At 42.6% G+C, this 26,266-nt stretch overlaps 1 protein-coding gene across 3 annotated transcripts in view; it reads left to right on the top strand.

The window, feature by feature from the left end:
* Positions 1-21,772, top strand: part of SLC20A2 (solute carrier family 20 member 2) — a 107,284-nt gene extending 85,512 nt beyond the window's left edge. For all 3 annotated transcript variants that reach the window (XM_087418587.1, XM_087418586.1, XM_004441209.3), the window contains 3 exons: positions 9,825-10,010; positions 11,154-11,238; positions 20,263-21,772. In XM_087418587.1, the coding sequence (XP_087274713.1) occupies positions 9,825-10,010; positions 11,154-11,238; positions 20,263-20,427 (436 nt within the window). In that variant the 3' untranslated portion in view covers positions 20,428-21,772. The remainder of the gene's footprint in view (positions 1-9,824; positions 10,011-11,153; positions 11,239-20,262) is intronic.
* Positions 21,773-26,266: the final 4,494 nt, after the last annotated feature.

Genomic DNA, 26,266 nt, shown 5'->3' with positions numbered 1-26,266 from the left:
CTTCAAAGTTAGGGGATCTGGAGCTCAGAAATGTGACATTTCGTGCCCAGGATCACACAGCTAGAGAGAAGCAGACATGGGAGCCCGTTCTTCGTAACCCTCACTGTCTACACAGAGTGTAGAGTGAGCTGGGAGGAGGAGACTAGAGCTACAGAAGCTGCTGAGAGCCTGTGTGTGGTTCTGCATGTAAGGAGCTTGGAAGTTGTCACTCTGTCCTAACAATGAGTAAGAAACTGAACAGACTGAAAAATCAACAACCCTTCTTGGATCCATAAGAGAGAGGAGGACACAGGGCAAAGCGCTGTCCCCACGACTGGAGAGACACACAAGGACAGGGAGTTGTGGAGGAGACTCACGAGTGGAAACTGCCGTGGGAACCAGTGCCGGGTGGGAAAACCTGAACTGTAGTGATGAATCCCGGGGGCTCCGTGCAGACAAGTCAGAGAGCTGAAGATTCCAGGGCACCCAGTGATGGGGAACCCCACCATGTTGTGAGTCTTACCTCTAGAAACTCTACCAGGCTCTCACAGTGAATATTGGAGAAAAAAATCCCCTCCTGCTTCTGTCAGAGGCAGGGGGAAAGTAACTATTTTGACATACCCAGAGCACTCTGTTTTTTGTTTTTTTGGTGAGGAAGATTAGCCCTGAGCTAACATTTGTTGCCAATCCTCCACTTTTTGCTAAGGAAAATTGGCCCTGAGCTAACATCTGTGCCCATCTTCCTCTACTTTATATGTGGGATGCCTGCCACAGCATGGCTTGATAAGTGGTGTGTAGGTCTGCACCTGGGATGCGAACCTGCAAACCCCAGGCCGCCGAAGCAGAGCACACAAACTGAATCAACTATACCACCAGGCCAGCCCCAAGAGTACTGTTTTAACAAGGCCTGCCCTCAGGGGAAGCTAGTTAACCAGATCCTAACCTGCTAGGGTATTATCAGAGCCCAACTCACCTGAGGAAAGGGAAATACCCAACTGCAGCCCAGTGGAGCCATCCTGTTCTACATAAGGGGGAGAAAAAAGACCGAGAGACACTTGTGAAGTTCACAGTCCAGAGGCACAGGCTCACTAAAAGACTGAGACCTGATCATAGGACTATAGAGCGCTTTCCCTCCCCACACACGTCACCACCACATCACTAAAGGCCTATTTACAGCAGTTCCTTTTACCCAGTACATCATGTCTGGCTATCAAGAAAAAATTACAAGACATACCAAAAGGCAAAAACACAATTTGAAGAGACAGAGCAAGCATTAGAACCAGGCATGGCAGGGATGTTGGAAATATCAGACTGGGAATTTGAAACAACTATAATTAATATACTGAGGGCTCTAATGTAAGCAGAGAGATGGAAATCCTAAGGAAGAACCACAAGGAAATACTAGAGATAAAAAACATTATAATAGAAATGAAGAATGCCTTTGATGGGCTTGTTAGTAGACTGGACATGGCTGAGGAAAGAATCTCTGAGCCAGGGGATATCTTAATAGAATCTTCAAAAACCAAAAAGCAAAGAGAACAAAGATTGAAAAAATACAGAAAATAATACCCAAGGACTATGTAACAATTACGAAAGGTGTAACATACACATAATGGGAATACTGGAAGGAGAAGAAAGAGAGCAAGGGACAGATGAAATATTTGAAACAATAATGACTGAGAATTTCCCTAAATTAATGCCAGACACCAACCCACAGATCCAGGAAGCTCAGAGAACACCAAGCAGGATAAATGCCAAAACCCCCTACACCTAGGCATATCATTTTTGAGCTACAGAAAATCAAAGAAAAAATCTTGGAAGAAGCCAGAAGGAAAAAACACCTTACCTATAAAGGAACAAAGATAAGAATTACATCCACCTTCTCCTCAGAAACCATGCAGTCAGAAGAGAGTGGAGTGAAATATTTGTAGTGTTGAAAGAAAAAAACCATCAACCCTGTGAAATTATCCTTCAAAAGGGAAGGAGAAATAAAAACTTTCTCAGACAAACAAAAATTGAGGGAATTTGTTGTCAGTAGACCTGCCTTGCAAGAAATGTTAAAAGAAATTCTATAGAGAGAAGGAAAATAATATAGGTCAGAAACTCAGATCTACAGAAAGCAAGGGAGAGCATCAAAGAAGGAATAGGTGAAGGTAAAAAAAAAACTATTTTTTTATTCTTAATCTAACAGGTAACAGTTGATTCAAAATAATAATTATGTATGCTTATGTATATACTACATATAGATGTATATAATTATATATATATATACACATCTATCTGTAGTTTACTATATAAACATATCTGAACAAATTTGAAAGAACAGAAATAATACAATGTCTGCTCTCAGACCACAGTCGAATTAAACTATATATATGTATACATGTATATATATTTTATATATAAAATATATTTATTATATATAAATATATATAAATATATTTTTTTATATACACACATACACACATATGCTTAGTATGCATATATTGAGTGAAATGAATGAAAGCAATGATACAAGGGACAGGAGGGAGGAATTAGGATTATTCTTTTTATTTTAAGGACCCACACTACCTGTGAAGTGGTATAGTAGTATTTGAAAGTGCACTTAGATTAGCTGTAAGTATATATTGCAAGCTCTAGGGCAACTGCTAAAAAAAGTAAAAAACAAAAAAAAAAGCATAACTAATATGCTAAGAAAGGAGAGAAAATGGAATCACATAAAATGTTCAATTAAAACACCAAAGGCCAAAAAAAGTGGAAGAGAAAAGCAGTAACAAAGAATAAGGGCAACAAATAGAAAACAGTAACAAATATGGTAGATATTAATCCAACTATATCAGTAATCACTTTGAGTGTCAGTGGTCTAAATGCACCAATTAAAGGACACAGATTGTCAGAGTGGATCAAAAAACAAACCCAACTATGTGTTGTCTACATGAAACCTACTTTAAATATAAAGACACATATGGATTAAAAGGTAAATGGAAGGAGGAAAGTACACCTTGCTAACACTGATGGAAACAGAGCAGGAGTAGCCATATTAATTTCAAACAGAGCAGACATGGACAGATCCAGTAGGCAGAAAATCAGTAAGGACATAGTTGGACTCAACAATACCATCAATCCACTGGATATAATTTACATCGATAGACCTCGCCATCCAACAACAGCAGAATTTACATTCTTCTCAAGCTCACATGGAACATCAAGCTCAGCAAGATAGGACACATTCTGCGTCATAAAACACACCTTAACACATTTAAAAGAATAGAATGGGGGTGGGTGGTGGGGGGTGGAAGAAATGAGTGAAAGGGGTATAAAAAAGTTATAAAACAAGTTTGGGGCTGGCCCTATGGCCTAGTGGTTGAGTTTGGCACGCTCTGCTTCAGTGGCCCGGGTTCAATTCCCGGTGCGGACCTCCACCACTCATGGGTGGCCATGCTGTGGCGGCGATCCACATACAAAATAAAGATTGGCACAGATGTTATTAGCTCTGGGCGAATCTTCCTCAGCAAAAGAAACAAGTTATAAAACAATTTCAATTAAGGTAAAGTTAAAACCCTATAATATTAGCAAATTCATTTAATCAATTTTCAGTTCACACACACACACACACACACACACCTTGCATCATTGGCCTATTCTAACAGTGAAATGAAACGTTGGTTTCACATTAGAAAATATATTAATGCAAGGTAGCGTGTTAATAAGTTGAAAGAGAAAATTATCACATGAGTAAATGCATCACGGATCTTAAAAGTCTTTAATACATTCAAAATCCACTTTATGAAAATAACTGAGCAAATTGGGGGTGGAAGTGCATCTGTAAAAATAAAACAACCAAAAAGGTAAAAAAAGGGGGAAGAAAAAAACACATCCAACAAATAGTTGTAAAAAAAAAAGCACAAGGGTGGAGAATCCTGGGGTAGCTGATGTGACTCTATTCTGACTTCCTCTCCTGCATCTTGATGAGGTTTGTTGGGCTTTTAATAAATTGATACAGCTTTTCAATAAGAAACAAACAAATATCCAAATCTTTCCAAGTTTTCCAGCTTAAAAATCTGATTTTGGTCTCAACTGCTATTCCTAATTTTTTAGGGATTGGTGAGATTTTTTTTTACCAGCCGTATTTCAAAATATACCCTGAGCTACATTTGTCTCTATTCCTTTTAAGCCAGTGTAAAAGGCTCTCAAGAAAAGGCCTTGGTGCAGAGGACCTACTCATACACCAGCCATGATATTGGTTTATTTCCATATAACCTAAATAAATAAATAACACTGAAACACCATTTGGTAAACACTACAGGTAATAATTGTCATGGGTAGGATCAACCAATAGATGCTAAAATTAGTGGGCAAAAGTTCTAGGAGAAATAGGATATTTGCATAGTCAAAGTATCTCTCCTAAGATATATACTAATTATGAAGGGAAAAATAATAACTTTATAGTGGGGAAACCTGGCAGACACTATCTTAACCAGGTGATCAAGGTTAACATCATTAGTAATAAGACATATCAACATTAAGTACCCCCTGACGTGATGCTCTGAAAAACAAAGAAAAGAACTAATACAATGTCTGCTTTCAGACCACAATGAAATTAAATTAGAAATCAGTAACCGAAAGATAACTGGAAAATCCCAAATATATGGAAATTAAACAGCACACTTTGAAATAACCACATGGATCAAAGAAGAAATATCACAAGAAATTTTAGAATATTTTGAACTAAATGAAAATGAAAACATCAAAATTTATGAGATGCAGTGGAAACAGTGCTTAGGTGGAAATTTATAGCATTGAATGCATAGATTAGAAAAGAAGAAAGATATAAAATCAATAATTTAAGTTTCCACCCTAGAAAGCTAGAAAAAGAAGAGCAAATTAAATCCAAAGTAAGCAGAAGAAAAGAAATGATAAGAATTAGAGTAGAAATCAATGAAATTGAAGTCAGAAAATCAATAGAGGAAATTGATGAAACCAAAAGCAGGTTTTTGAAAACATCAATAAAGTTGATAAGCTTCTAGCTAGGCTAACTAAGAAGAAAAGAGAGGACACAAATTACTAGTATCAGAAATGAAAGAGAAGACATCACCATAGATCCTGTGGACATTAAAAAGATAATAAAGCAATACTATGAACAACTCTGTGCCATCAAATTTGATAACCTGCATGAAATGGACCAATTCCTTGAAAGACACAATTGGCCAAAACTCATGCAAGAAAAAATAGACTATCTGATAGGCCTAACTCTATTAAAGAAATTGAATCAATAATTAATAACCTTCCAAAACAGAAAGCATTGGGCCCAGATGGGTTCACTGGTGAATTCTACCAAACATTTAAGGAAGAAATTATACCAATACTCTGTAATCTCTTTCAGAGGATAGAAGCAGAGGGAATGCTTCCTGACTCATTCTATGAGGCCAGAATTACCCTATTACCAAAACCAGAGAAAGACATTAAAGAAAACTACAGACCATAGTGAACATAGGTGCAAAAGTCCTCAACAAAATATTAACAGATTGAATCCGACAATGTATGAAAAGAATTATACACCATGACCAAGTGAGATTTATCACAGGTATGCAAGGCTGATGTAATGTTCAAAAATCAGTTAATGTAATCCATCACATCAACAGGCTAAAAAAGAAAAATCACATGATCACATCAATAGACGCAGAAAAAGCATTTAAAATATACCACCTATTCATGATAAAAACTCTCAGTAAACTAGGAATAGAGGAGAACTTCCTCAACTTAATAAAGAATATCTACAAAAAACCTACAGCTAACATCAAACTTAATGGTGAGAAACTCAAAGCTAAGATCAGGAGCAAGGCAAAGATGTCCCCTTTCACCATTCCTTTTAACACCGCACTGGAAGTTGAAAGTATATGGTTTGGGGGCCAGCTCAGTGGCTTAGCAGTTAAGTGCACGCGCTCCACTACTGGCGGCCCGGGTTCGGACCCCGGGCGCCCACCAACGCACTGCTTCTCCGGCCATGCTGAGGCCGCATCCCACTTACAGCAACTAGAAGGATGTGCAACTATGACATACAACTGTCTACTGGCGCTTTGGGGAAGAAAAAAGGAGGAGGACTGGCAATAGATGTTAGCTCAGAGCCGGTCTTCCTCAGCAAAAAGAGGAGGAGTAGCACGGATGTTAGCTCAGGGCTGATGTCCCTCACAAAAAAAAAAAAAAAAAGAAAGTCTATGTATTGGGAAGGAGGACATAAAGCTGTCTTTCTTTGTAGATGACGTGATCGTCTATGTAGAAAATCTGAAAGAATCAATACAAAAACTCCTGGAACTAATAAGCAATTATGGCAGAGTTGCAGGATAAAAGATTAACGTACAAAAGCCAATTGATTTCCTTACATACCAGCAAAGAACAAGTGGAATTTAAAATTAAAAACAATGCCATTTACATTAGCACCCCCAAAAATGAAATACTTGGGTATAAATCTAACAAAATATGTACAAGATCTATATGCAGAAAACTACAAAACTGATGAATGAAATCAAAGAAGAACTAAATAAATGGAGAGATTTTCCATGTTCAAGGCAGGAAGACTCAATATTGTAAAGATGTCAGTTCTTCCCATCTTTATCTATAGATTCAATGCAATCCCAACCAAAATCCCAGCAAGTTATTTTGTGGATATCAACAAACTGATTCTAAAGTTTATGTGGAGAGGCAAAAGACCCAGAATAGCCAACCCAGTATTGAAGGAGAAGAACAAAGTTGGAAGACTGACACTACCCATCTTCAAACCTTACTATAAAGCTGCAGTAATGAAGATAGTGTGGTATAGGTGAAAAGAATAGACAAATCAATGAAACAGAATAGAGAGCCCAGAACCAGACTCACATAAATATATCAACTGATCTTTGACAAAGGAGCAAAGATAATACAAAGGAGCAAAGAGTCTTTTCAACAAATGGTTCTGAACAACTGGACGTCTACAGGCAAAGAAATGAATCTGGATACAGACCTTACACCTTCCACAAAAATCAACTCAAAATGGATCACAAACCTAAATGTAAAATGCAAAACTGTAAAACTCCTGTAGATAACATGGGAGGAAACATAGATGACCTTGGGTATGGTGATGACTTTTTAGATACAACACCAAAGATACAATTCATGAAAGAAATAATAGATAAACTAGACTTCATTAAAATTGAAAACTTCTGCACAGTGCAAGACAATGTCAAGAGAATGAGATATGAGAATATAAGCCACAAACTTAGAGAAAATATTTGCAAAAGACACATCTGATAAAGGATTATTGTACAAAGAACTCTTAAAACTCAACAATAAGAAAACAAACAACCGGGGCCGGCCTGGGGGCGCAAGCGGTTAAGTGCTCGCACTCCGCTGCGGCGGCCCAGGGTTCGCCGGTTCGGATCCCGGGTGCGCACTGACGCACTGCTTGGCAAGCCATGCTGTGGCAGTGTCCCATATAAAGTGGAGGAAGATGGGCACGGATGTTAGCCCAGGGCCAGTCTTCCTCAGCAAAAAAAAGAGGAAGATTGGCAGATGTTAGCACAGGGCTGATCTCACAAAAAAAAAAAAAAGAAAGAAAACAAACAACCCAATTAAAAAATGAGCCAAAGACCTTACCAGACACCTCACCAAAGAAAACATACAGATGGCGAATAAGCACATGAAAAGATGCTCTGTGTTATATGTCATCAGGGAAATGCAAATTAAAACGAGATAACTATTACACAATTGTTAGAATGGCCAAAATCTAGAACACTGACAACACCAAATGCGGATGAGGATGTGCAGCAGGAACTCGCATTCATTGCTGGTGGGAATGCAAATGGTACAGCCACTTTGGAAGACAGTTTGGCAGTTTATTACAAAACTAAACATAGTCTTACCATGTGATCCAGCAATCACGCTCCTCGGTATTTACCCAAAGAAGTTAAAAACTTATGTCCACACAAAAACCTGCACGTGCATATATATAGAAGCTTTATTCATAATTGCCAAAACTTGGAAGCAACCAAGATGTCCTTTAGAAGGTGAATGGATAGACTGTAGTACATCCAGACAATGGAGTATTATTCAGCACTAAAAAGAAATGAGCTGTCAAGCCATGAAAAGACATAAAGAAAACTTAAATGCCTATTACTATGTGAAAGCAGCCAATCTGAGAATACTGTATGATTCCAACTGTATGACATTCTGGAAAAGGCAAAGCTATGGAGACAGTAAAAAGATCAGTGGGTTGGGTGGGGGGAGGGATGAATAGGTGGAGCACAGAGGTCTTTTTAGGGCAGTGAAACTATTCTGCATGATGCTGTAATGATGGATACATGTTATTATACATTTGTCCAAACCAGGAGAATGAACACCAAGAGTGAACCCTAATGCAAACTGTGGACTTGGGACAAATCTGATGTGTCATTGTAGGTTCATCAGTTGTAATAAATGTACCACTCTGGTGGGAGATGTTGATTGTGGGAGAGGCTGTGCATGTGTTGGGCAGAGGGCATATGGGAAATCTCTGTACTTCTCCTTAGTTTCGCTGTGAACCTTAAACTGCTCTAAAGAAATAAAGTCTTAAAAAAAATTTTTTTTGAAAGCTGTGGCATCCAAAAAAAGTGTGTGGCTGCCAAGGACCTGAGTGATGATGGCAGGTCTAGGGAGAAAGGTGTGAGCACCCGACTGAGTCCTGAGCTTACGTCCCAAGCCTGCCTCCTGCTAGGGACATGACTTTGGCATCGATTTCCTCATCAACAAAATGAGAGCTGCAATACCTAGTTTGCAGGGTGGGTGTGAGAACTAATGATTAGCAGTAATGTTTGTGATCCCATTGTGTGGAACCTGACATGGCTGCCCAAAACTGGTAGCTAATATTAGTAGCAGTGCTGGCAGTGAAAATGGAAAGAAATAGAGGAAAAAGAGAAGAGAAAAAGAACGTTTTTTGTGTCCACTTCTTGTGGTTTTTCAGTACTTCAAAAAAAATTAGTAAATCACTCATTAAGATGGCTACTATAAAAAAACAACAGAAAATAATAACAAGTGTTGGCAAGGATGTGGAGAAATTGGAACCCTTGTGCACTGTTGATAGGAATGTAAAATAGTACAACCGCTATGGAACACAGTCTGGAGGTTCCTCAAAACATTCACAATAGAACTACAGTGTGATCCAGCACTCCCACTTGTGGGTATACATATATCCAAAAGAAGTGAAAGCAGGGTCTTGAAGAAATAATTGCACATTCATATTTGTAGCAGCAATATTCACAATAGCCAAGAGGTGGAAGCAACCCACATGTCCATCAACGGATGAATGGATAAAGGAAATGTGGTACAGTGGAATATTCAGCCTTAAAAAGGAAGGAAATTCTGACTTATGCTACAACATGGATGAATCTTGAGGACATTATGCTAATTGAAATAAGCCAGTCACAAAAGACAAATACTGTATGATCCCACTTATATGAGGGACCTAGAGTAGTCAAACTCAGACAGACAGAAAGTGAAACGGTGGTTACTGAGGGCAGGGGGCAAAGGCAGTTACTGTTGAAGGGTATAGAGTTTCAGATGTGCAAGGTGAAAAAGTTCTGGAGGTCTGTTTCACAACAATGTGAATATATTTAACACTACTGAACTGTACACTTAAAAATGGTTAAAGTGGTAAATTTTCTGTTATCTTTTTTTACCACAACAAAAAATATTAGATCATTTTTATCACCACTAGATTGTATAGGCGGGCCACAGCAAATGGGCTGTTCTCAAGGCTGAGAAGGCACCGCTCGTGTGTACAGCACCGCTCGTGTGTACACACCATGTTTGTCTAATTAATCTTTGTTTCCTCCCAGTAATGCCATCGGTCCCCTGGTAGCTTTGTGGCTGATTTACCAACAAGGCGCAGTCCTGCAGGAAGCGGTTACCCCCGTCTGGCTGCTGTTTTACGGAGGAGTTGGAATTTGTACAGGTCTCTGGATTTGGGGGAGAAGAGTGATCCAGACCATGGGGAAAGACCTCACTCCCATCACACCGTCAAGGTGAGCCAGAGGGTCAGGCTGGATCGGCAGGCTTGTCCGAGGAGGCCTGCCGCAGAGACTGGCTTGATGTGTCTGAAAGCCCCCGCATGCTCTCCTGCCTCGACCCCCTCAGCACAGCCACTGCACAGCAGGGGTCACAGTGAGGAGGGCGCAGAGGATAGAATGCCCCCCACCTGTGCTGCACCCGTCACCGCCCTCCTGGGTGCACTGCTCGGCCCCCAGCCACAGTGGCACTGAGACGAGGGAGAGAAAGCGAGAGGGATGGGAAGGTGGAGGCAGGAGGAGCTGAAGCAGAGCAGGAGGGAAGAGAAGAGGAAGAGCCCACTCTGCAGCCCACAGTCTACGCGGCTGGTGGTCTTAGCCCCATGTGAGGCCCAGAGAGCACGTGGGGATGGGAGGGATGCACACCGCGCCCCGGGCCCAGGGTCTGCCTTTCTCGAAAATTCTCTGCCACGCCGGCCCACGCACTGGAGGGAAGCACCTCTCACCTGCCACCCCACTGAGGTTACCTTGTGCATCCTTCCTGGAGCTCAGCCAGGCGGGAGGGGGCCCTGCAGGTGTGAGTGGCATCTGGAGACTTCTCCCACGTGATTTTCCATGTAGTCCTTCTGTTGTGGATCCTTTAGATAAATTAGGGGTTAATAAACTTAGCAGGGAACTTTCAGAATATATCTAAAACTTGGAACACCTATTGTAAGAAATCTTTTCCACCTTGAAAGTTTTCCCCCCTGAAATTCATCTTAATGAAAGTTTCTTTTATAACATTGACTTGAAGAAAAATTAGTAATCTGAGAAAAAAGTCACTCTTGGTAATAAGTGCACCTTTTAAATACGAGAGTATCGTTTTTCCTACGCCACTTCAGCAATGACTAAGTTACTATTTTTTGCACAGCAAGAATTTCTGACCCAGTTACTGCAGTGCGTGGTTTTTGAAAACATCTCAGAAAAACAAGGCTGTTTGGGGCTGTAGACAGCATAGTGCCAAGTCCCAGTGTGAACTGGGGCCCGTGTGCGGCAGTGCGTGTTCTGTTCACGTCCGGCCCCGTCAGCAGTGCAGTCGCCCGGGAGAGTGTCCAGGTGGGACGGCACCGGGGTGTCCGTGGGCGGCGCGGAGCGCCCGTGACGTGTCTGTTCTCCCCGCAGCGGCTTCACCATTGAGCTGGCCTCGGCATTCACCGTGGTGATCGCCTCCAACGTCGGGCTTCCCGTCAGCACCACGCACTGCAAGGTAGGCGCCGCCTGCCGGGCTCGGGCCGCCGCGCTCCGTGCGGTCGCCGCCGAGCCAGCCCGGGCTGGGCTGGCTCCGCCAGAGCGGGCTTGCATGTGGCGTGGGCCTCGCTCCCCGGCCCGCTGACCCTTCCTGCTCGGCAGTGACACCCTCTGTGGTGCAGACTCGGCGCTCTCGGCGCGGGCGTGGGGCAGCGTTCCCGCCTTCCCGTGGCTCCGCGCGCGCCGGCTGTCCTGCGTCTCCCTCGTGGGCTCCACAGTGGGCTCTGCGTGGAAGTCGTGAGTGCGCTCACCACATTGGTAGGCTCAAGCGGGGGCCTGCCACTCCGTTCCAGCCCACTGCGGGGGCTGGGAGTTGACAGTGGAACTAGAGATGAGCAGAAGTCATCTCAGTGGGATTGTAAGACAGTTGTTTCCGTTCTGTTTCCTGATATGATGGTCACAGTGGCTAGATTGCCTTGGAGTGAGTTCTGAATGAGGGGTATTGCTCGATATGGACCACTGCCAACAACTCAGGGCTGTGCAGGAGGCACTCCTTGTCGTGGTGTGGGGCTGGTGGAGCTGTAAGGAACCTCAGAGATTCATGAAGAGGAAACAGGATCTGGAAAGGAAACAGGGAGTTATCCGAGGTCACCCAGGGTGGAGCCAGGACTAGAACCCAGGTCTGCCCAGTATCTGGAGAGAATTCTAAAGCATCTTCAGTGGGCCTCCTAGCTACAAAAATATTCACTAACTTCAACAAAGCAAAAGGCACTTCCAGATTTTTCCTAGGTTCATTTGTTCGTATCATTCAAGAAAAACTCATTTGTTCCTCCTGTGTGTGAGGTACTGTTCTCCGCTCCTGGGGAACCGCAGCGACGGCGACAGAGATGGCATCTACATTGACACACAATTAAACACCCCAACCGGTGTGTTATAAACAAACACCACTAATGTGAATGGCCTAGTGCCTGGCGTGCTAAGGCCAGGGAGCGTTCGTGAGTATGCTGAGTGGGCCAGCTGATGAGCTGGAGCTCTACAGCACGCGGGGTCAGCCTCAGGGGAAAGAGGTGTTTTTGTTTTTGCCTTTTTTGCTGCAGTAGAAAGACGGTACAGTATAGAAAAACCTCAGTTTCCACAAATTTTCGTTATAAAAATCACTTCCACTTCCACTGAGTATATACAGAGTGCCAGGCACTGTTTTCAGTTCTTTATACATGCACAGTATGTCATTTAACCCCCACAGCTACCCTGTGAAATTGGTGCTGCAATTCCCAATTTACAGATGAGAAAAATGAGGCTTCCAGAGTTAGGTCACTTCCCCAAGATCACACGTGAAGCATGTGATAGAAGCAGGGTACAGACCTTCACTGCGTGCCCTATTCCTCATAGTGGTAGTCCTCATAATGGTCCTCATGGTCCCAACCACGGCGAGGTGTGTGGGGCAGGTGCTCTTTGCTGGGCGCTGTTCTCAGTGTCCTGTGAATATTAACTCACTTCATCCTCCAGGAACCTTTGGAGGTGAGTGCTAACGTTACCCGGTTTTTCCCATGAGGAAACTGAAGCCTGGAAAGGTTGAGTCCCTTGCTCAAGATCACGCAGCTAGGGAGTGGCCAGACTGAGGGGCCAGCATGGCAGTGCTTCCTGGAGGCGGCTCCCCAGCATTCTGCCCCCCAGCCCCTGAGTACAAAGGGGGAGGGCAGGGAAGGTGCCAGGGCACCTGCTGGTCGTTCACGGTTATGCTTCTAACTTCGTTTGTTTAAAAATTAAGGGAGAAGCACATGTTCATTAAAATATTTCAAACAATACAAAACTCCGTGGACTAGGAAATCATCTTCCCCATACTCCCCCTCAACTCCAGTCCGCTGCGATGTGAGGAGCTTAGAGGAAATGCACGTCACTAAGTATATTGCTTCCCCAGGAGATAGGCTTTGAAATTTTCTGTAGGCATAAGTGGTCTTTTGGGCTGTTTTTAAATAAATGTTACACCATCCTTTATAATGATTAACCTTGCACATAAGCAAGCCTAGTGAAGGCACACTCTTTCACACCAGTTGAAAGGTCTCTGGAGAAAACAAGACAGGTTTGCTTTTTCTAGGTTGTTATTGTACTTACCCAGCTATATTAGCAATCTAACCTATACTAACTTAGAACTGACGATACTAATGTTGCTAATAATGCCAACCTCTATGATAAAACTTAGAGAAATAGGTGAAAAGTATAAATGCCTGTAAAAAACTACACTGTTATATTTTTATCTTTAAATGTCATTTCCCCAACATTTATATTTATACTATAATAAGGAGGTGCTACTATGGGATTTATATCCAGTTCATACAGGACCTTAGTGAATAAATGTGTATGTTATCTTCATCCTAAAATATCTATACAGGTTATATGATGGGTTCTGTTTCCTTAGAGCTGATGATAAGTGTGTTAGGGTAGTGCATTGGCACTTAAAACAAGTCTCCTTATCGTGGGACCACAGTGGCTGTCATCTATCAGATAGACCTGAGACAGAGCTCAACTTGGATTCTAGGCAGTTTGTCCAGTATCACTGACCATGGACTTCTGGGCAGAGCCCGGAGTTGGTCACTGCAGTAGCGGAAGGACAGAGGCCTGGCTCTCCAGAACTGGCAGCAGACAGGAGAGCAAAGGTCGGATCCCAGGAATGCTGAGCAGGGTTCAGAGTGGCCATCGCCCCATAACCCTTACTGTCTTGTACCACGTATTTCTTCTCCTGTGACAGTCCCCAAATGGCAAATGTGGGATGAAATATGAGACACATGGGATGGCATTAAGAATGAGGCCCTGTGTGACCAAAGCCATGAATCTGGAAGCATTCAAAGGGTGTTGATGTCCACATGAAATCATAACTGAAGCCCATCGTATTTTAGGGAATAATCATACCCTGCGTTTGACTTTTCCAGCTTTCTGCTTGCTCTCCCATCCATGTGTTAGGTTGCTTGCTTAGATTAGAGCCACCTCCATCAGAAGGTGGGCAAAAGTTAGGAACTTGGCAGGAAAAAAGATGGAAACTATTGTTGAAAATGAGCTTTTGAATTTATCTGGGTAGCTTTCATTTATTCATGCTTCCTTCTAAGTATACATAGCTAAGTGCATAGTTTTAAATTTTATTGTATCCTATTTAAAACATTTATAAAACTCCATTATGTTGAGTGCTATAAATGTTAGCTGAAGGTATAATTTGGAAAAGAATAATTGGAAAAATCATGTTGTCACATTTTATACCAGAAGACATGCATAACACAGTCTCCTTTGATTATAAGTTTCACTTTCTCTAAGCATTTCAGTGTTATACATTTTTGTATTTCATATCAGAGGGCTCAGTCTGTTAAATATTTTCCTGGGATAATATCTCTGGTTAAAGTCAAAAGCCTTGAATTAAAGAAATAGAAACGAGTCTTGAAAATAAAATAAAATAAAAATGTATTTTTTATTTTCCAGACTCAGATGTATGTTTCAGTAATTTGTGAATTGCTCTTCCCCCCGTGAACCTTGATCCAGGCTGGCCTTCAGCCCTAGCATACCCCAGACAGGGGCCGCTACTGAACACACACACTTGTCCGTGAGCTCTTCGGTAGGACTTCAGAGTGGGGTTCTCCAGAATGTTTTAATTCCATGTTGAGGTGGTTTGGGATCATTCTTTTTTGTGAGTTGCCCACATTGTTCATCTCCATTGATGACATAGATGATTACTCAACTAGCCTTTGGATCTGGAACTTCTTCTAGGAAATACTACTGATGTAAAAATTCAGGATTATAATTCTAATTTAATTTTCTGGTTCCTGCTCTTTGGATTCCCTGCTGTTCAACAACTCTACTGCTGTCAGTGCCCGATGGCGGCCTTCAGCTGGAGACATGCTCAGCCTATGAAGAGGGAGGTTAGAGCACAGCAAAGAATACCATTTATATCAACAAAACACAGAATCATTAGTGAAGACATAGCACTCCGGGTCCTTTGTGATCCAAATAACATAGCAACGAAAAAAGAGGCAAAAGCTCTTAGAACTCAGAAATTAATATGTCTAAGTCTATGACAAATGAAGAAGACAAAAAGTACTTAGGAATATCAAGTATTTGAACAATAGATTTAGAGCAGTATAATTAATAAAGGTATATCAAAGTTTTACCCTACTGATCATATGCCTTCTTGTCAAGTGTCGTGAAACACTTAGAAAAATTAATCATAAATTCAGAAGGCCACAATAAAAATCACTATAAAATTTATAAAATAAGAACAGAAGTTGTGCTAAACACTCTCTAGTCACAAGGAAATTAAACTAGAAATTTATTATATGTTGAAAAAAGGAAGTATGTCCCCTTGGACATTTTTAAATGCTCTTTTTATGTAACAGTTGAATCAAGGAGTTTAAAAATTACAATGATAGCTTTCTTGGGGGAAAAAAAAACCCATATTTGTGTGTGTGTGTGTGTGTGTGTGTGGGTACATACCAAAAGCTATGGCAGCCAGAGTTATTCTCAGATGAAACTTCATATCTTTGAATTTTTTTTTTTTTGTGAGGAAGATCAGCCCTGAGCTAACATCCATGCTAATCCTCCTCTTTTTGCTGAGGAAGACTGGCTCTGAGCTAACATCTATTGCCAGTCCTCCTCCTTTTTTTTTCCCCCAAAGCCCCAGTAGATAGTTGTGTGTCATAGTTGCACATCCTTCTAGTTGCTGTATGTGGGACGCGGCCTCAGCATGGCCAGAGAAGCGGCGCATCGGTGCATGCCCAGGATCTGAACCCAGGCCGCCAGTATCGGAGCACGCGCACTTAACTGCCAAGCCACGGGGCCGGCCCTCTTTAAAAGGTTTAATTGAGCAAAGGGAAAATAAAAGAGCCAGACATTAAAATTAGGATTTTATAAAAAGTGCAGAACAATAAAAATTCTGAGGAAACGATAAGAGGGATGTAATAAGTATAAAAGCAAAATAAATTTAAAAAACCAAAAATAGTGAAGGGGAACAAGAGAAGAAAGTAGTTACTAATAAAATAATATCAAATCACATTACGAAAAAGAAGGGAGGAGAATTAAGTAGAAGGAGAAAGATATCATAACAACAGATATAAAGGAGAATTTTTAAATTATAAAAGAGACCATACGGCTATATGCTAAGGATTTGAAAACCTCTGTGAAATGAGTTATTTTCTGCAAAAATATACATGACAAATAAATACTGACAGAAAAAGTGGATACCCTGACCAGAGGAATGGGAAGAAATTAAGGAAGTTCTCCGAAAACAATTCTTCTCACCTGAAAAAGCAAAAAGGAAGGGGATAGTGCTGACTCTAGTTCTAGATGGATTCATTAGTTCATCTTTTCCATCTTAAAAGAACAGATGATTGTCATGTTGCATAAACTTGCCACAATGTAGGAGAAAAAATAAAACAGGAAACTCTCCAATTTGTTTTATAAAGCATATACTAAGTAACCCTAATACCGAAACTTGATTTAAACCATCACAATGAAAGCTATATTTACATATGAATATTGATATAAAACTTTAAGTAAGATGCTAGTAAATGACATCAACAATATTATAAAAGAACATTTCAGCAGGACCAAATTGATCCTCTGGATTACCAGAAAGCAGGCTCTGAACAGGGCAGGGCTTGTCATCCGCCACCAGCACCTACAGAGGGCTGGCTCCTTACAGGCTCTCAGCAGGTACTGAGTGAATCCCAAGAAGGTATACAGACATCTTCAATATAATATGGCTTAGCAATCCATTACAAAACAACAACAAATGAACATCTATTGAGATATATGCCGAAAAGACATTTGACAAAATTCAGCAGGTGTTTCTAAAACACTACTAGATTTCAGTAAAAATGACTAAGTCCACGATAAAAATACAAAAATCGAGAGCTTGTCTGTCAGCAATAGCCAGTAAGAAAATGTAATAAAAACAAGAACACCTCCAGAATTGCAGCAAAAATAGAAGGTATTTAAGAATAATCCTAATAAGTGTGAGTGATATATTTGAAAAAAGCACAAAACTTTGCTCAGAGGTAAAAGAAAACCTGAATATAAGACATACTGTGTTATTGGATGGGAAAACTCGATTTTCTAAATCGAGTCAGTTTTCTTCAAATACAACCCCAACCAAATTTTTCTCATAACTTTACAAGATGAGACTCAAGTTAATCTGGTAGGTTAAATTAGCAAAACATGAAATGATCTAAAAAGAAAAGTGATGAGGAGGGACTGGCCTTCCCAGATAGAAAGTACGTTATAAGGAAACAAGAGTTGAAAATAGATTGGGGTGGGGGTGGGGGTGGGGGGGCGACCCCATGGCGTAGCAGTTAAGTGTGAGCGCTCCGCTGCTGGCTGCCTGGGTTCGGATCCTGGGCGCACACCGACGCACCGCTTCTCTGGCCATGCTGAGGTGGTGTCTCTCATAAAGTGGAGGAAGATGGGCACGGATGTTAGCTCAGAGCCAGTCTTCCTCAGCAAAAAGAGGAGGATTAGCATGGATGTTAGCTCAGGGCTGATCTTCCTCACCAAAAAAAAAAGAAAGAAAGAAAATAGATGAGGGGGGGTGAGGGATGGGGAATTAGTGTTAACAGGTACTGAATTTCAGTTTGGGATGATGAAAAAGTTCTGGAGATGGATGGTGATGATGGTTGCAAAACAATGTGCACGTACTTTAATGTCACTAAATTAGTACTCTTAAAAATGGCTAAAATGATAAATTTTATGTATATTTTGCCACAATAATTTAAAAAATTAGATACAGGCATGCTCTGCATAATAACATTTTGGTCAATGACAGATGGTCGTCCCATAAGATGAGTACCGTATAGCCTAGGTGCGTAGTAGGCTGTACCATCTAAGTTTGTGTAAGTACTAGGGGAGGACCCTACCCTTCTGGATCCAAGTAGGAGGGACTCTACCTTTCTAGGTTCTTATGGCTGATCTAAGAATTAAGTTGACATGAGACAGATTAACAGGAGAAAATCAAACAAAAGTTTGATAACATGTATACATGGGAGAAACTCAGGAGGACAACTGAGTGACTCACCAAAATGGCTGAAGCCCTCACCTTAAATACCATCCTCAAAGAAGATGTTGGGGGTGTGGAGAGTCAGGGACTTCAAAGGGAAGGAAGGCAATTCACAGGTAGGTGAAAAGGAGCAAACGTTTGGAAAACAAGTGTTTGGCTACGCAGAAACAGAACACAGAGGAGCCCAACAAACAGGCTTTTCTATATCCCTTCCTGTCCACCACCTAGTTCATGTGATGCTAAGGTGAGAGCTCGCTTCCCGAGACAGGTTTTTTTATCTGAATTCTTTTAGGCAGTTAACGGGGGCGGGGGGGGGGGCGGTAACAAGAAAAACTTTCTGAGTCTTCTGTTTCTTAAAAATAATCAGCCTAAAATAACCCTCATGTTCAAGAAACACATTTTCGGGTGGCAAATTTGTTTCCCTTCAGTGTACTCTGTGACGTGCGCGCAAGAATGGAATCCCCTCACGATGCATTTCTCAGAACATAGCCCTGTCGTTAAGTGACGCATGACTGTACTTGCATAAAAACAGTAGATAGGCCAGAGATAGAACCTATTATGTCTGAGCATCTAGTTGGAGGAAGGGAAAATTTAACCAGTAAGTGATGTTGGATAGTTGACTATCAATCTAGAAAAACAAAATCAGACCTACAACTCTCACAATATATGAACATATATCTGATGGCTTAAGTAGTATTTTTTAAATATTTTAAAATTTAGAATAAAATAGGATTTTATTTTAGAAAATTTAGAATAAAATAGAATTGAATATTTACCAAATATTCAAGCTAAAGATAAATCAGAAGAAAAGTGCAGCTTATTTTATTGCATGAAATTAGAAACTTGAAAGTGAAACAGCAAAATACTGGATTGAGAAAATATTTGCATTAAATATCAGAGTTGAATATCATTATTCAATAAAGGCCACACATAAATAAGAGACACATTTAGCCTCCAATATGAGCAAATGGACAAAATGGGCAAAATGCCCTTCCAATGGGCAAAACACACAGAGTCAATTGTGTGTAAAGACTAGAGGGAGTAAAATTGGTTAAATTAATAAAAGAAAGTTCAGCCTTAGTAGTAATTAAAGATATGCAAATTAAAGCCACCATGACTTGTTTTTGTTGGTTGGTTAGCAAAAAAGAACAATTTACAGGATTATTGCAGTGTGCTTCAGCTTTCATTTTTAGGATACTTAAAGTTGTGTTTTTTTCCTTTTTAAACTTTCAACAAACCATAAAATGAACTGTGAGTGTTTAGGAAAATATTTACATCAGTGTTAATATTCTGATTTTTAAGTATCTCTGTCATTTCGTGAGGCATGATTGACAGTTTAGATCCCATAATATTTATGTTCCATTTTATTTTATTTTTTCAATTAGCTAAAGTACAAGGACTGCAAGGCAGTTTGAGATGGTGGGGAAAACCAGTTTAAAATGAAGAGGCCTGAGTTCTAGTTCTCAGTCCGCCGTGACTTACAGTATCTTCTCGGGCCCCTGAGCCCTCTGGGGTCCGGTTTATCCTCTGTGAAATGAGTGATGATGTGGATTAGATATTCTCAGAGATCTTCTCCACTCCAACATTTCATAATGCTGTTGTTCTAGGAGAAGGATCCATTATTGCCATTTCCAGATGTAATCGCAGCGGGTTCACTGTTGTAGTAAGCGATATCCTACATGGGGAATATTTAAAACAAGGGCATTCATAGTTAGTTTATAAGGTGTAGAGAGAATAGAAAATGTTCAGTTAGTTCAAGTTCCACACAAATAAGCAAAGTACAGGTGGAAAAGTGCATCAGAACTGTACACTGAATAGAATAATCCTAAAATAATTATACCTAGAATATAACCTATTTTTAAAACTTTTAGCAAATTTAGGAGAAAGAACTGGTAATTTTATAATGTAGTTTGTTTCTGAGATTGGCCAGTTTACACTGGTTGAATGTACACCTTGTACCTCACCTTTAAATCTGTGGGCCTCCATTTTTACATTATGCTTGTGCTCCTCCAGGTGGGCTCGGTGGTGGCCGTGGGCTGGATCCGCTCCCGGAAGGCCGTGGACTGGCGCCTCTTCCGGAACATCTTTGTGGCCTGGTTTGTGACTGTCCCTGTGGCTGGGTTGTTCAGTGCTGCTATCATGGCGCTCCTCATGTACGGGATCCTTCCATATGTGTGATTTGTCTTCTTCCCGCCGGTAAACAGGGGTAGTCTGCTGTGGGTCTGTGTGAGAGGCGTGTACCCACACTTCACCCCCGTACGTGCGTCCTGCCCACACACAGGCTGTCTCCCAGCCAGCTTCTCCGTGTCCCTTTCAGGTGGTTCCAAACCACACTGTTCACCTAGGCTGTAGAGGGTCATCCTTCAGAGCTAACTTAACTACTGTACATACTAATGTGTGTTAAACTGGTGTCGTGGTGATATAACGTGGTGCAGTTACTTATATATTAAATATATATTGTATACTTAGAATAGGTAGCATTATTTGAGACATATTCAAAATGGGAGTGGAGATAATTGCCTAGAATTCAATATTCAAAAATCTTTGAACATAATGATTTCAGTGGCAAATTTTAAGAACCTTTTAAAAGGAAAGTGTAGATTGGAAAATGATATTTTTCCCATTTAATATACTGTAAGATAAGTGAGATACAGGATGGATGAAACAAATTTGGGAAGGTGTACGTACGTCAGCGTGCTATTGAATAATACTGGAGCAGGAGTTCACAAGTGCTTTCACTGAAGAATTCGTTCCTATACTGTGTATTGATTATGTAATATATCATAATTGCTTCTGTAAATACTTAAAACTGTAATTTTTTAATGGTGTGCTTCCCTTATACTTTTTTGATCAGAGGATTTTGGAAAGTACCAAAGAAGCAGGGGAATAGTTTGCCAGTATTATATCTTCATATTGTCTGTCTCCCCTTCTCATTAATCCTACCCTTAACCTGGGATGTGGCAACACCCTGCTCTGACCTGCCCCGGAGCAGTGTGGATGGTGAGGCACCAGCCCCCACTGTGTGCACGTCCCACTGTGGATTCCCCACCCCACCCCCCACAGCTGCCACATCCCAGAGGCTGGCTGGCCTTGCATCGGCCCTTCGTCGTCGTCCGTGTGTAGAATGTACAGATGTAAGGGCGTGTGGTCAAGCACTACATTTCAAGTCCAGTGCACATTGTCACCCCCATTCTCCCCTGCAGCCTGAGGAACACGATTCTCGTCTCAAACACTGAGGTGAGAGCTTTGAGATTTTAGAAACTCGTGGGGCGGGGAGTTCAAATATTAGACAATACACTGGATTTGAGGATTTCCTTGAGGCCTTTACTAAGCTGAACATTGATGCTCTGCTGTAGTCCCAGCAGAGTCGTCTTTTTTGATAGCGGGAGGGAAGAAGTACGACTAATGTTAGAGCCTGAAACTATGGAAATGCTGCTAAAATTTTTATATTGACAAACATTTTCTTGGTACTTCATTGTGATTTTTCATTAATCAACCATATTAAATTTATAATAAAAAATGCCCCTCAAAAGTTTGTTTCTGGAGTCTTTTTCTAAATATCTATATAATGTTTTTTGTTCAGAGTTTGGACAAAAACTATAATTTGGTTACTTCTACTTTTCAAATACCTTTTTTTTTCTTGTTTTATTACTATTACATGTTTGTGCAGAAAATACACGAGTAAGGAAACGGAAGAATGACTGACACAGTGCAGCATCCAGAAATTCCGTGTTAACACACACGCACGGATCCTTCATTAACGGACTGTCTGGCGAGGGCTTGTCCTGGAAGGGGTTTTTGTAAAGGGAGGACCACTTCTGTGCTCAGCCTCTCCCACTTCACTCTTGACTTAGCCAGACTCCGGAGTGGGGCGGTTCCCATGTTCGGGGGTAAGGACCTAGCAGGAGAATGCACAGCCTTTCTTCTTGGCTCACGCAGCCAAAAAACAAAAAACAAAACACACCTACTTGGAGCTTCAGGAGCTTCAGAAGGAAACTCCTCCAGTCTCTGCAGCTCCGTCTCCTTCCGGAGCCAGGAAGGTAACGAGATGAGGAAGACGGGCCAGGTGTAAAAAGTTCTTCATCTCCACAAAGAAATTTGCCCTCTCCAATTTTTAAGATGGCATAATAGGCCTTTCGTTTCCCTACTTTTGATAAAACCATAGATTCAAGAAGAGTTCGATTTCCTCAAGTTATTTATAAGAACAATAATGGCACGACATAGTGCCAGTTTGCAAGCCGTGTCCTGTGAGAAGGGTGGCCATCTCGGCCCACACAGCCCCAGCAGCCAGGAAGCGAGGTGGGACAAAGGTCACACCCACACTGAGCCTTTGATTGACTGAGCACCCAGCCGTGTCACCAGCCCTGTGCAGAGAGAGGCCTTGGCCACCGCCCCTGCCCAGCCTCTCTGTTTCCTGGCAGAGATGGCCTCCCCTTCCCCTCCCCGTGACGGCACGCAGGTGAGCTCAGGCAGAGGATGGGTCACCTCGGAGGGGGCACGCTGGTGGAGGGCCCAGGCCCCTGCCTGGGCCACCTGAGAGTCTTTCCTCTGAGTTAATCAGCTTCTTCCTCTAAAAGGCAAGTGCTCCTCGGACAAGGACATCTGCGTCCCCGGCATATACTGTGATTTTTGTCACGCTCACTCCTCTGTAGAAGAGAGCTGCGTGGAGCTGAGGCGCCCCTGGGGCCTGTGGCCTTCCCGCGCTCCGGGCTCCTCCAGCACGGAGCACAGGCTGTCAGAGGAGCACAGGCTGTCAGAGGAGCCGAGCTCAGGAGACAAGGTTCTCTTACCTCGTTTTCTGCCTTTCCGAAAGGACCGACCTTTTGAGCAAGTATGTAAACACATTTATTCATTTTCGACAAGGTAATTTTTTAAATAAATCCTGTCGCCTCAGAATAACTCGCAAGATACAAATTAAAAACCATTCCATTGGGGGCCGGCCCGTGGCTGGGCGGTTGAGTGCGCGCTCCGCTGCTGGTGGCCTGGGTTCAGACCCCGGGCGCGCACCGAAGCACCACTTCTCCGGCCATGCTGGGGCCGCGTCCTAGACGCAGCGGCTGGAAGGATGTGCAACTATGACACAACTATCTATTGGGGCTTTGGGGGAGAAAAAAAGGAGGAGGACTGGCAATAGATGTTTGCTCAGAGCCGGTCTTCCTCAGCAAAAAGAGGAGGATTAGCACAAATGTTGGCTCAGGGCTGATCTTCCTCACAAAAAAAAAAAACATTCCATTGGGCCAGCCCTTTGGCATAGTGGTTAAGTTTGGCGTGCTCCTCTTCTGTGGCCTGGGTTTGCACATTTGGATCCCGGGCGCAGACCCACTCCACAAACAAAATAGAGGAAGACTGGCACGGATGTTAGCTCACGCCAAATATTCCTCAGCAAGAAAAAAACCATTCCATTGTTCAGAAAAGGCTGCAATGTAAAGATCTATGGCATCAGTGAGCTGATCCAGTTACAAAACGAGGCAGGAACAAAGGCGCTGGAAGGGGATTAAACGTGTGTTTTGTTGAGTCCTCAAAGGAGGCTGCATCCAGACTCTGCTCCCTGTGGGAGCCCACATTTGCCCACTGCCTTGAAGTGCTGCGGAGGGCGTGACTCCCGGGTGAGGCGGAACTGGGCTCCACGTTCAGCAACTTCATTAACCTTCAGCTCAGTCCTTAGCTCGTGAAGCCACCACGGGGCTGTAAGGACTTGTGGGGGACAGTGTAGTGAAAGGGACCACTCCAGGCCTGGGCCAGAATAGGGCTCCATAAACAAGAGTTTATTTACCTTCCCTTGCAGATGAATCGGTATTCACTACCTCACTTTTTATGTGATGATTCCCATCAGGAGGACTGCTCAGAGGAGAGCATTAAATTAGACGATGGAGAAAAGGAATAGAAAATAAACCAGTTAGGTGAACGAGACAAAACAGCTAGAGATTAAAAGAACCTGAAGAACGGGTCCTCTGCATGCTTAGTGGGGAGAAAAAAGATTGGTGAGACGTGTAGAATATGGTTAAATTCTCATACCAGGGAAATGTAGCCCTGTTCTTGGGTCAATTGTCACTCTCTTAAATATTTTTATAGCACATCATCGTTTATTATTGAAAAGACAGTGAAACAACCCTGAAGTATATTATGAAAAAAAGGAAAGCCACCTGTACTCCATCATCCCACCACCATCTGTTTTTGAAACATTGGTCTTTGAAGCACCTGGAGCTGCTCAGGCACTGGGGAAACTAAGGCACAGAGTGAGGCCAGGTTTAGGCAGCCACATGGTAACAGGGCCAGAGTAGGCCCCAGGCTTCCTGACGTCATCTAGTCTCTTCCTGTTCAGCAGCTGTCGGACTGTGTCCACAACGGTGGTCTCCAGAGAAAGGACTGTGCCACAGGCCTGGGAGGAAGGTTCAGAGGAGGAACATTGATAGGTGATTAAGAACTTGGAAGGGAAGCCTGGGACGAAAAGGTGCGAGGTTGATTCTGCCTGTGTTTATAAAGGAAATGTGAGGAATTAAATCTGGTTTTAAGTAAGAAATTTCAGACTCCACAAGGGTGATCAACTGTTCTCCATCTCCACCAGCTAGATCAAAAGGAAACCTTAAACAGAGCCACAGGGATTGGGGCCAGGGTAGGATGGGGAATTTCCTTGCCTTTCCCCAAGGCTTGACAGTCAGAGGTTGAACCAAACCCTGAATGTTGAGATTCCAAACTGTGAGTCGTAGGCGTTGGAGAGCAGGGCGAGGAGGTCAAAAGGAAGGAGACAGACTGACCGCAAGGGCTATCATCTTCCATTGGCAGCAACACAGCGGCACCAAGTGGGATCAAGTGTAATTGCAATTATGACCATCTTTCCAGAACCTGTTTACATTGCAGCAATGAAGTCACCTCACAGAATGTTAATTATATATCAAGCGTTGCTAGAAATGCCAGGAATTACCTGTGCTGCTTTGATGGGCACCGGGAACTATGAGTACTTGCCAGAGGAGAACCTCAGTCCGTATGCAGAAATCTCCATGACTTGGAAGCCAAACCAGGCCCACCTGCCTGATGGCTTATTTTCATTCATTCAGCAAACATCCATTGGGTGCCTCTCATGTGCCAAGTGCTGGCCTGGCCACTGGAGATAGGAAGACAGAAAGGCCTCTAGAAGTTCACAGGCAGGAGGGGAGATGGGTGAGCAAAATTGCAACAGTGTGATTGCTGCCATCATGACGATGTTTCCACCAAGTGGTAGGAGCCCTGGGGAAGTGCTGCTGTGTGGCTTCAGGAGGCCACGGAAGTTTTCACAGAAGAGGCAGAAATTTGGCTGAGACTCCAAGTGCAAAGTGGACAGTGAAAGCATTGGTTCAGTTTGGGAAACAGGGAGTTTTAGATACCTGCAGAATATCCAGGGAGAAGCGTCTGACAGGCAGCTTGCAGGAAAGGTTTGGAGGTCAGGAGAGCCTTCTTAGACGGAGACAAGCTTTGGGAGTAGTTAGCTTTAGGAGGCGGCTGTCCAGGATGGGAGCAGTGGTGTTCAAAGGCTAAGCAGAGTGGGTGTGAGAGAATCACCAGAGAGATGTGTCGAAGCATATACTCCACTCACCCCATGTACTCCCAACACCTCAAGGTTTGGATACATTTCCCAGGTGGACACCAAATCTCAGGGAGGAGGTAGGCATTGGCTATGGCTTAAAAGCGCACACACTATGAAAGCTGTGGCCTGTTCTTAACGTCTCCTTCCATGTGACTGGACCACCTTTAGTTAGCATCACACTCCTGCCTCTCTCTACCCTTACAATCCCCCACCAGAGGGAAGGAGTGCATCTGATGGGTCCATTTGGGAAGAATGAACTGGACATGTTGGAGTCAGTTCCTCCTGTCTTCCTCTTGGGAAGGAGACTGACCTCAGAGCACAAGAACTCCCCTCTCCTCCCACCACCCATCTGGGTAGGAGGGAAGGTCTGCCCTGGCCCAACAAAGCTATCACTCTCACCCTAAGCAAGAGGATCAACTAGCCTTCATCAGTGGTAAAGATGAAGCTTCTGGCCTC

The sequence above is a fragment of the Ceratotherium simum genome, chromosome 28 (genome assembly GCF_057802395.1).
Source record: "Ceratotherium simum simum isolate JZ-2026a chromosome 28, ASM5780239v1, whole genome shotgun sequence".
Lineage (NCBI taxonomy): Eukaryota > Metazoa > Chordata > Mammalia > Perissodactyla > Rhinocerotidae > Ceratotherium > Ceratotherium simum.
The sequence above is the reverse complement of the archived record's forward strand: the minus strand, read 5'-3'. Positions and strand labels throughout refer to the sequence as shown.